At 44.3% G+C, this 12,190-nt stretch overlaps 1 protein-coding gene across 1 annotated transcript in view; it reads left to right on the top strand.

Moving 5' to 3' along the window:
• Positions 1-454: 454 nt before the first annotated feature.
• The window catches only part of NECAB2 (N-terminal EF-hand calcium binding protein 2), a 139,881-nt gene continuing 128,145 nt past the window's right edge, over positions 455-12,190 (top strand). Inside the window, exons 1-2 of the mRNA XM_079988335.1 lie at positions 455-811; positions 11,605-11,629. Of these exons, the coding sequence (XP_079844461.1) occupies positions 587-811; positions 11,605-11,629 (250 nt within the window). The 5' untranslated portion in view covers positions 455-586. The remainder of the gene's footprint in view (positions 812-11,604; positions 11,630-12,190) is intronic.

The following is a 12,190-nucleotide window of genomic DNA, read 5'->3' as shown; positions in this document are numbered from 1 at the left end:
TCTGGCTCTGGCTCTGGCCAGAGCAGCGATGTCACGCTGGCCACGTGACCCAGAAGTGTCTCCGGACAGCGCTGGCCCCTGGCCTCTTAAGTGAGATGGGCGCACAACCCCAGAGTCTGTCAAGACTGGCCCCTACGGGCAGGGGTACCTTTACCTTTACCTTTTATTCCAGAATATATGTATATGTATATGTATATGTATATGTATATGTATATGTATATGTATATGTATATGTATATGTATATGTATATGTGTATGTGTATGTATATGTATATGTATATCTGCATAAGAACAACACCTGCAAGATAAATTGAGCTGGGAGAAATGTGCTTGAGGATGCGTCTTCCTCCCAGCCACCCCCTCCACCTCCTTCCCGGATGCATCCCTTGCAGGCAGCCCCCATCCCTAGGTGGGGGGTGGGGTGCGATCTGGCGACCCCCTTCCCTCGCCCCTCCTCCGGGGAGTGTGGCAGGCGGGGGTGGGGTTTCGCCTGCCCGCTCCTCGCCCGGGAGCCGCCGTCGGCGGGGTGATGTAGCCTGTGTGGGAGGGAATACCCCCGGCTCCAGCATGAAGGCTCCTGTAAAAGATGTGTGAGCAGGCAGCGCGCTACTGCCGGGAGAGCGTCCACAAGCTCCTCCGCAAACAGCAGCCGCAGATCGGGGGGCTGGACGGGCTGCTCCGCTGGATAGTCACCAAGATGAGCGACAAGAGCATCCTGCCCGACCGGGAGCTCCTGCAGGAAGGCCAGGCGGCCGCCGGGCAGGACGGCTGCTTCCCCGAGCAGCGGAAAGGCGCTTCCGTGATCCTGGATGTGAGTTTCCTTCTCGGAGCCGAGAGCTGCAGCCCAGACCCGGGCGGGCGGGCGGGTGGCGGGAGACCAGGCAGGCAGGCAAGCAGGGGAAGAGGCGCCCTCGCCCTCCGCCTCGCCCGCAACTGCCCAACAAACCTGCACCTTTTCTCCCCCTCTTCACCTGCCAGAGAAAAAAAGAGATTGATTTCTACTGAAAGGCGCCTTATGTGGCCAGGCGCCTTGCAGCACGCGAGGTTGGAGGCTTGCAAGTGACCTGGCGAATGGCGTCCCCTTCGCTGCTCTTGCGCGAGGCTCTAGTAGAACCTCCAGGTGCGGGCGCAGTCTACCTTTGCAAAAGCCCAAATCCTTTCATTTTCCCCCGGTTTTTTGGCGGGGGGCAAACGGCAAAGGAGGGCTGTGACTTCTCTGCTTGCCAATGAGGGTGTGATCTCTCTCTCTCTCCCCCCCCCCTGATTCGCCCCCCGGCTGAATTCCCTAGCAGGTGTGTTTTTTTCCTCATTGGGTTTAAAATGGGTATATCTCTCCCCACTCCAAACTATAGGGGGGAGGGAAGGCAGTTTTGGGTCTGACTCTGGAGGAAACCTGAATTGTGGGGGGGGGGGTGCGCATCAAGTTTAAGTCAAGAAGGGGTTTTATTCTGTTCTTCTTAGAGCAAAGGCTTCCAGGTGGGATAGACCGAAGTCCTGAACGGGTGTCCCCTGAGCTAGTGCAGACGGTTTTCCCTGCGCCACTGAAGGGTAGCCAACTTTCCCCCTCTCCAGGAGGGCTCCAGGCTGGGATTTTGCAAAGGAAATCATCGCTTTCATCTTCTCCGTGGGGTGGGAGCCTTTCCTAATAAGTGTTTTTGCCTTCCAGGCAGCTGTTAAAAGCAGAGGATCTCTGTCAAGAGGGGGGAAGTTAGCAACCCCAGAGGAAGCGCTTTCAAGGCTGCCCTCATTTAGGCAGGGCTGTGCCGTGGGATCTCTCCCTGGAAGGCCAGGGCAGAAGACTCTTGCAGGGTCCCAGTAAGAGACCCGGGCTTGGTTGTTCTCCTGGCATAGCTTTCCCAAGAGAATAAATTCCCCTTAAAAGCAGCCCAGGGGAAAGGCAGTGCAGCCCACTCCAGTTAATGGGCACAGGAAGCCATTTACCCCCCTCAAAGAGGGACAGGCTGGCATAGGAGTTGCAATTGCTCTCTGAATTTCACACATACAAACACAATACAAAGTAATTAAGCTGGGGAGCTTTGAGAGATTCCAGTTATGGAAGATGAGGACAGAGGAAAATGTCATACTAACACTTTGTGTTTTATGTCACATCGTGGAGTCTTCGCTGCACTTTGTAGCACTTTCACTTACATTATCTCAGTAACTCTTACAACAGCCCTGCAAGGTAGGCTGGCCTCAGATTTTCCCTCATTGCAGGGCTAGAAAATTTTACTGAATTCAGAAGTGCCATGTTGGATGAGCAGACATTGCAGGGGTTTGGAAGAATGAGATTGGTTTGGTTGTGATTGTTATTCCCCTGACCTGGAGAAGAGAAGCATACACCTCGCTCTTTTCAATGCTTGCCATGACTTCTGTGGCAAATGGATGCAGAAGTCTGAGTATAGGGTTTATCTTATTACGGCAAAGCAATGGTATGCAACAGAGAGGATTGCAGCTTAGTGGCAGAGCGTCTGCCTTGCGTGCAGAAGTTCCCAAGTTCAAACCCTGGCATCTCCAGGTAGGTCTGGGAAAGACTGCTGCCTGAAACCGTGGATTGCCACTTCCAGTCAGTGCAGACAACACTGAGCTAGATAGATTGATGTCTGATTCAGTATAAGGCAGCTTCCTGTGAGCCTTTGCATAAGTGGGGATCTCCGCAGCGTGCCCACAATTGAGAAGGGCATATGATGGGTATACAAGATTTGTTGTAACTTATCTAAATATGCAGCTTATGTGTGTCACCTCAGTGAAGGGGTTTGAAGACTCATATTACCAAATGGGCAGTCCCATTTGGAAAAAGACAAGAATTGATGTTTTCTATTATTTAATCTTAACAATATGCAAGGTAGATAGGTGCTGATGCTGGCAGTTATAAATGCTGGTTGTTGCTGTTTTCTCTTCCCATCAGCTAAAAAGTTCCATCATCTTTCTGAGAATTCTGAAACAAAATTAGCTCTCTCCTGCCAGAATTCCCCTTCCCCAAAGGGGGAATGAACCTCAAACTCCTGGCATGAGAAAATAACATTAAATTCTGGGGATGAACATGAATGCCTAACTTCCCTGATGCTCTACCATAACTACCATTCTGTATCAAATTGCTTACAAATTAATAGTATTTGTCACACACACCCCTCTCACATACACACAACACAAACACTCTCCAGGACACTACACTGATGAAAAGAAGAATCAGGGGTTTGCTGTAAAAAATGTTAGCAGGCTGGGGTTTTTTTCCTGCTCCGAGCTACTGTAGTTCTATTTTTACCTAAGTGCTGGTTTAAGCTAGTGAATCCTTGCAACTTTTAAAATCAAGGCTACCTGAAAGATGCCAAATGAAAATCTGCAGAGAGTTTTCTTGGCTTTCGCTAATGCTTAATGTAACATGATGTACCCATAATCTAAGTTCTGAATAGGGATGGAGGGGAAAATGTGATTCAGGTCACATTTACCGTAACAACAAACCTACCCAATTTGCACTTTTTGAAACAATATGTGAACTCAGCCATACTTCAAAATTTGCGCTTATCTGGATTTTGCAATGCAGTTCTCCAACCAGCTAATGAGTACAAAAATGCAGATACTAGGGTAAATTGAGCATAAAAGGCATATATTGGTAAGAATGGCATACAAAAATGAATAAAGAGGAAAGTTGCTTTGCAAAAATGTGTACATGTTGTGTATATGGAGAAATTTATACTAAGATACTGGTGAATTTGTATAAAGGTTATTTAAAAACCACATAAAGTGTTATGGAAAATGTGAAGAATGAAACTTAATATTAGAAAATGAGAAACTGAAGGAAAACTGAAATGATTCACCCACCCCTAGTTCTTAGTTAGGCTCAGAACTAGGCAAAGACAGACTGGGGGGTTAGATCTGGTCATTCCCAAGCTGTATGCCAGAGTGTGTACTAGTGAGATTGGAGAGAACCATCAGTGCACTATGAGAAAACAAATAAATTGAGTAATCAAAGGCTCACCAGATCGCCTCCCAATCAACCTTCCGTGAAGGCAAGTAATTTTTGTGGCTTTCTGCATTGGGAAGATTGAATGATCCAATCATGGGACCCAGTGCAGAGATGCACCGGAACAAATTAACAAGGAGAGTTCCCACAGTGTCTCTAAGTTATTGCTCTGCATGTGCCTCCTTGCAATTTCTCTCTCCTCCCCACCATCCCTGATATATAAGGGTAAAGGGTTCTTCCAATATTATTATTATTATTTAAAAAATAGTACATCTTGGGCATTGGGAAATTTGACTTAGATGGAGGAGAAAGCAGTGGTTTGCATAAAAACCACAGGGAAAAATAATTATATAACATCTCTTTCCTTTTTAAAGAGCTTTACAGAATCATATTATGAAAATGAGATATTAATAGTGCCAGCTGGAATTGATAGTTAATGTACCGAGTGTAAATTTAACTCTCCTAAAATTTGTTAATATACTCGACACTTTAATAGCAATATCCACCCCCCCCCATTTTTTTAAAGGGGGGAATATTATTGGTGAGTGAATCATGCTGGCTCATTTAACACTGTTGTCCATCAAGCAACCCCTCTCACAACAACTGATTCATCTGTACTACATTAAGGCAAGCCTAATTAGTGAATACATTTATATCTTCTTCCATGCTACTTGGAATGAAAAACTGGTAGCGCAAAATGACTTAATAACGGCTCCAAATCAAAGCCTCTTGATGAGGCAGGCTAATCCAAAATTGGTCACAAGAAAACTTCTTTAAAACAACCACCACCATGTATTAATTTCTCTTCCAGGATTATAAAACACAACAACAAATGGATCCAAGTTTCCACACACAACCCTGCTGATTTTCAACCTTCCTCTCAAGTACTCCTGCGGTTATCTGTTTGGTCTGGAATACCCCTTGGGAATGCTGTTAATGTGACAGAGAAAACAAACAAGAACCGATTCATTTTGAGATTGAGGACCAATCTAGCTGTGACGTCACTTGCATGGCTGCATCATGCAATTAAAGTGAACATTTTTTTAAAATGATGTAAACAAGAGCTTGGGGGAAGCCTGATCAGCCTCCATCTTCTGGGTGTGGGGAGAAGGACTTTAATTCTATCTCTCCCTGACACTCTCCCAACAAAAAGCATCTCTCTTAATTTGAATTTCAAGGGAAGCTCTAGCCCTGCCTTTGCCATCTAGTGCCCTCTTGATGCATTAGACTACATCTCCCATCAGCCCCAGCCAACATGGCCTTGCTGGCCAAGGCTGATTAGTCCAAAACATCTGGGGGGGGCACCAGGTTGGTGACTGTCAGGAGCAGGCCAGCGATAAAACACCTGGTGTCAGTGAAATTAACTCTTTATTCAAAGAAACCAAAACAGTGCAGGCCTGGTGATCATAGCAACTCTTCCCAGTGGGTCTTGTCCCAATGAAGGTCCCCGTCTTCCCACCACTCTCTAAGGTTCCTCTCCTGGGTCCTTCCCCAGCAACCTGAAGCTCCTTCACCTTATCTCTCTTTGCTCCACCCTCTTCATCACTCTCCATGCTCTGGGAGACCAGGGAGGAATGCAGCTTTTCACAGCAGGAAGGGGAGACTCCCTGGTTTCTTCAGCAGCCTCTAATTTTGGACTGCCCTCTTCCTGCTCACTAAGCTCTGTTACTTCTTCAGGTTGTGACACCTCCTCCTCCCAGTCTGCTGCCTTCAGATGTCTTCTCCCTTTGACCACTCATGGTCATCCCATCACCAGTCCCCTGACTCTGAAACTTCCTCCCTTGGGGGTTCTCCAGCTGCTGCCTCCCACCTCTCCTCTGCATCCAGCCAGTCTATAACATCAATGGCTGTTCTAGCTTTGAAATGCAAATGGATTTGCAGATTTTGAAACAATGGATTCAGTGTTAGTCATACTCAAAGTAAATCCATTGAAGTAAGTGGATATGGTTAACATATTTTTTTTTAAAAAAACAAAATTTAGTGGGTCTACTCTGAGTAAGACTTAGTTGAATACAATCCAACAAATGACCCAAAACACAATCATCCTTTGACATTCACACTTCTCTGAATTTTTCAAAGCAGTTTACCTGCCAAAGTGCTGGCAAAAAAGGCATATATTAGGGTAAGTGTGCACAACAATGCACATATTAGTGAAAATAACACCCAAAAATGCATTGTATTTGGGGAAATTGTCTTACAAGAATTTGTATCTTAGGCAAAACTGCATGCAAACATGTATATTAGGAGATATTAGCAGTAAAATGCTGCTGAAATTTTGTGATGACTTAAAAAAAAAACAACCCCGCAAATTGATGTGGAGATATCCTATCTCTATTCCAGATGCAGACTAAACTGGAAATAAATTATAGAAACCTTCAAAAAGAGAACTGTTGTCAGTGGTGCAGTTAGGTAATTTTTGGCTCTGGACTTAATGTACTTATGAGGTACCCCTTTTTAGATGGTAATGGATATCATTTTGCTTACTTCCAAATGTGTCAAGTTAGTCATTCTGTGTTTGGGGTTCTTTCCTGCCCATTTTGCTGACATTTGCCCCAAGGTCTTTCCTGATTACACCACTGGCCGTCATATAAAACAGGGTGGAGAATACAGTGTTTGCTGTGTGTTGTTTGCTATACTTTTAACTGAGCATCTTTTAACTGAGCCGCATGCAGAGTCTTGGTTCCTCTAGTCTTGATATGTAACTTTGATACTATGGATTCCCTGTTCCTTGTGTTTTGGCTTCTTGATTACTGAACGATAACCAGTTTCAATTATGAGCTTGTAGTCCGCAATCTGAAAACAGAGCTCATGGGTGTGATCTGACTTCTCTCATGTTATCAGCCTCAAAAATGAGTTGTGATGCTAAAGTTGATAGCTGCCTTGGCTTGCCCTTCATGCTTCCTTCGAGCCCTCATTAATAAAGCATTTGTTGTGTAATGTTCTATCGATTTGCCGTTCTGGCCTAATTTCCCCCTTCTGGCTTGCTGCTTCCGCCTTAACTCCTGTAGAAGTTAATTATGATTTTCCTTCAAATCAGCCTGAGGGCCGCATTCTGTTGCGGAAAGCATGACATTGATAGGCTGGCCAGAGGCAAGAAATGAGTGAGGCCACAGGTACTGTACATTCTAGCTACAGAGGTTTCTACACATCCACTCGCTCACTCCATTCAAGCACATTCTAGCCAGGCAAAAGTACTTGAGATAGGCATATCCTGGGGAGAGTCTGAGGGCCACACATGACCTGCACGTCTGTGGCTCCCTAACCCTCCATTTCAGGAATGGTGACTGAAGGAGAGTTGTTGAGCCCTTGCTGATTAAATGCTGCTTATTTGTCTGGTCTCCAGAAGTAGCCCCCCTAGCACGCTACATTCCCTCTCTGAACAGCAAAATTAGTCCAATCAACACCGACATGCTGTTTGCTTGGGAAGTGTTGACACCTGACAACACTGGTAGAAACTTAGATTTAGCTAACTGGTCTAAATCTGGTCTAAATCAAGATTTCCTCTTCTCCCAGGACTTTCAGAAAAGCTGCATATTTGCTCAGCTTTGCAGTTGAATTTGCTGCTGTTCTCTCCCACACATATACATTTTTGATGCTGTTGGCCAAAAGTTTCATTTTATTATAAATTCTCCTCGTCCAAATGCCCTCCCTGGATTTTGGAGTCCCAATTTGCTTTATCCCTTTGCAGACAGTTTGACTGAATGTGTGCGTTCGTGCGTTCGTGCATGTGTGTGTGTACAGATGCTCTGATGCACATCTACAACATGCTTGCATGGATTAGATGTGCACAGGCCACTCTACACATTACATGACCTGGTTTCTCCTATAGCCCCTGATGGATGCAGCAATGTCTTTGGGTGCCAGTTGCTGGAAACAACTGGAGGGGAGAGTGTTCTTGTGCTCAGGTCCTGCTTATGGGTTTTCCATTAGGGCATCTGGTTGGCCGGTGTGAGAACAAGATGCTAGACTAGCTCTAGCCTGATACAGCAGCAATGCTCTTTAGGCTGCCGTGAACATGGCATGTCAAGAAAAAGAACTCCCCGCTGCTGTGGTATGAGGACATTCTCCATGGTTTCTACAAAAGCCCCACAGGATCACTGGCTAAAACAGTTCACTGCTGAGGACTTGCAGTAAAGGCAGGAATACAAAATGAGAAAGAAACAGTTTATTAAGTATGAAATCTGACCCACGATGGGGAGGAAGGAAGTCTATTAGAATATAATAACAATTGGATATAGATAATAAGATAACATAGGTCCAAGCGCAGAAATTTGCGGACTTATGGCTATATGTTTATCAGTTATTGTGTATGTTCTTTTTAGTTTGTTTAGATTTTCTTTTTAGTTTGTTTGTATTTGTAGTTTTTTAAGTGTGGTGTGCATGTGTTGTAGTAATAATCCAATAAAAAGCATGGTAAAAAAACAACAGTTCACTGCTGCAAACATTGCAAATAATGTAGATTGGAGCAAGAACTAAAGGAAATTTGCAATTATGGGTTGCAAATGTTTAGCCCTACTCAGGGTAGACTCATTGAAAATTATGAACATCGCTAACTTAGGTCCATGAACTTCTGTGGGTCTATAAACTTAGTTGGATGTGATCCCATGTCAATATTTGGGTGATGGTGGTTTATTTTTCCTTTATTGGTTTTTCATGTAAACACTACACAGTCAAAACCCTCCCCCACATATGGGTGCAAGAGAGCAGCATTTCAGATCCCAGTGTCCATTCAATGGATGTCAGTGTTCATCTGAAATTCCTCCAGTTCTGGATTCTTTTCCTTCCTTGATGTTACTCCAAACTGCTTCCCTGTATGACCACTTGTGCAATCCAAAACCTTGAGTCACTGTAATTACAGTGACTGTCTAGCATTTAGGGTCAAAATGCAAGGATGGCCAGCTAATTCAAGGATATGTTTACATTCTTTCATAACCTTTTTGGTAGTATGGTGTTAAAATACCATTCAACTCTTAGACTGCAGTTTCAAAACTGTATGCATTTTAGCTTGTTAATGGCATGGTGAAGTACTGTATAATTTTATTTGTATTGCGTTTATTAGTGTTGGGCTCCTGCTGGGAGCATGAGAGGGATAAAAATAAAGATGTAAACAGTGGAGGACTAGGACCCTATATGACAGCCTTCACCAACCTGCTGATCTCCAGCTGTTTTGCAATACAACTCCCATCAGCCCCAGCCAGCAACTGATGGGAGTTGCAGTCCCAAACAGTGGGAAGGCACAGGGATGGAGAAGGCTGCTGTAACCATGAGCACAGTATTTCCTTCAATGAAACTCTCTAGTTTTCCCTCCTCTGTTGCACATTCCATTCAATCCATCTTTCATGCAGGAAACTAGCCTTTCGGATGTGAAATTAAATTATATCTCAACACAAAACTTTATAATTCAGCTATGATTTGTAAAGCTTAGCCATGGGCTGCCCTTTCAGCAATGGACTTTCAATGGTGGATCTGCTGAAATGCGGCGTTTTATCAGTTTTCTCTCTTTTCTTTCGAAACTGACTTCACCCGGATTTGAGCATCAGTTGGAGTCTATTTCTTTGTTGAGAGACTGAAATCAAATCAAATTGACTTATCCGTGCCTGTGATAGTATTGCTCAAGCAATATTTTTTTGAATCAAACATTTTCCAGTTCAATCCATTCCTAGAACCATTTTTATTACCGAACCATTGTTACCTTTGAATGCTTTGAGTTGTGACCTAGAAAATAGAGAATGTTGTTCTCTGGCTGAATAAAACCTTTTCTTTTCTTCTTCTTTTACAACACCCTTTTGTTCGCTTCCTGGAAATAACAGCAGCTTTGTTTTGTATATGTTTAATCAAGTTTCTTCTTTGGAAGAGAATGAGTTGAGTAGAGAAAGTAGAGACTTGCCATATGCAATTTTTGTAACCACCCAAGTCCCTCATGGTGTCTTGATGGCCTTATATTGGGCTGTGCAAAATTTTCCCAGGGACAGTGGGACATAAGAGTCATTAAAACTAATTACAGCAGAGCTGCGGAAACCTTTTCACCATGGGGCTGCATTCCTGTTACCTATGCTTAGCACACCAGTTTCTACATACAAACTCCTTTTCACCCAGGGAAGCAAGAGGTACTGTCGGAGTTCAGGAACATATTGCAGGCAGGCAAAGTGACTCAGTGTGTATTGTCTACACTGACAGACAGCAGCTCCCCCAGATTTCAGGCAGGGAGTCTTTCCTGGCCCAAACAAGAGATGCCAGGGATTGAACCTGGCACCTTCTGCACACAAAACGGATGCTCTGCCAGTGAGCCAAGGCTCAGTGAGTCAGGTGAGTGAGCAGTGGCAAGAGTGGTGAGGAGGAAATGCCAAGCACATTCAAGGAGGGAGTCCACTAAGAGCATATTGCTCAAGCCCAAAAAACCTGGAGTCAGCACTGCATTGCCATGATGACTGCTCCTTCCCCTGTGTCTGGCCATTCCCTGAAATGTACCAAGGGGCACCAACTCATGTTGAGTTCTTTCCTGTTGAATGTCTGCCTGCCATATAGATGCCAAGGACACAGAACCTTTGTTGCGGGGAGGTGGTTGGGAAACACAGTCACTGTACAGGTGTGCTGTTGGGTTTTCTTTTCTTAAAAAAATAAAAGGTAACCCAAGCTTTAATTGTCAAATTGCACCAAGCACTTTTCAAATCTCTCCTCGAGGTTTTGCTACACTCACCTCCCTTCTTTCTCCTCCCTGATTTGCAGCAAGATGTCTTCTGTTGTTATGTATTCCCCCTCTTCTCTCTGCTGCTTTTGCTTTGATCTAAATTTATCTCCTTCCCACGCAGAGTGAGCCGACGTCTCTTTCTTTACTACTGTACATTAATTATACAAGCAGTGCAAGATCATGGAAATCTGCTTGCTGACAACCTCTTTTTATGCCAGAATATCAAATATCATTCCACTGTATTTCGTTGGCGATACTGCCCTTGCTTCCTGCCCTAAGGTTCTCTCTCCCCTGGGCTCAGACCTGTATTCTTATGTAAGGCTACTTCTCCCTTGCTTGCACTCTTGCTCTGTGAATGTGTTTTCCAACAAATTTGGGATGCAATGTATGTGACAGAACCCCTCCGGTGCAATTAGTTTATATTTGCTACAACTTTTGAGTTCTCCCTGATCGCTCATTGCCCCTCATTTGCTTCTGCAATGCTCTGGAATGTCTGCAGTGCACCTGCTAAAAGAGCCACAAAGGCACATTGAAGGACAAATATGCCACTTAGAGCCTCAAGCTGGGATATTTTCACACAAATAAATGTACTCACATGTAGGTGCACACCTTATAGGAGAGGAGGCTGGGAACACCATGCCCAGTAACTGCCTTTTACTGTGCGAACCAGGGGAAATATACCTAGGTCCAGTTGCTGACAAATAGCAGCTGGCAGGGTGCAGAGAGAGGGGGGGACAGAGTGTTTTTATTGGGAATTTGCTGCAAGCTCCATACCTATCTGGATTGCCTGTAATATTCCCCCACTCCCTGCAGAAGTTTAAAGTAATCACGGAACAAGACCTGCACATCTGTCTCTGTGTGATTCTGTCTCTAAGTGAAAGATATATATTTGTGTTTGATTTGTAACAGCCAAACAGTTACAAAATAGTAAAACTGTGCCTTTCTTTGATTCTAGATCTTCAGACGAGCTGACAAAAATGGTAAGTCATCTTATTGATGAGTGTGGGTGTGTGCTTGTATTCATTTGCTTGTAAAATTAAATGATATATGTCCTTTACAGGGGATTGCAGGGATTGAACCTGGAGCCTTCTGTGTGAAAAACATGTGTTCTCTCACTGTGTTAAGGACCTTCCCCTGTGGCAGGCTTGGTGGAAAAGTTTTGCTAATGCAATTCACATCTATATGGTATTTATACATTTGCACATCTATGTTCCACACAGCTGTGCAAATGTCTAAATCTTCTTCCCATATGAGTCCACTGGATTTCATAGGAGTTACCTGCTCTGTGTTACCTCCTGGGGAGAGGATGCAAATGAAGTTCCCATTACACAACTATGCTGCTGCAGGTCAGCAGGTGCTCCTTATACACCCTGGTGGGAGAAAGACTGAAATGTCCTTTGCAGCTACAGCTAAAACCCAAACTTTGCATCAGTGATAGTCAGCTACTATCACAGCCACAATTCCTTTCTTTGAAAAACTTGGGCCTAATTATTCTGGGTCCTTGTTAAACATACAAAGGCAATGCTATGGCAGATGGAGCT

The sequence above is a fragment of the Podarcis cretensis genome, assembly GCF_951804945.1.
Source record: "Podarcis cretensis genome assembly, chromosome: 8".
In the NCBI taxonomy this organism is placed as follows: domain Eukaryota; kingdom Metazoa; phylum Chordata; class Lepidosauria; order Squamata; family Lacertidae; genus Podarcis; species Podarcis cretensis.
Note: the sequence above shows the minus strand (reverse complement) of the source record. Positions and strands in the feature narration are given on the sequence as shown.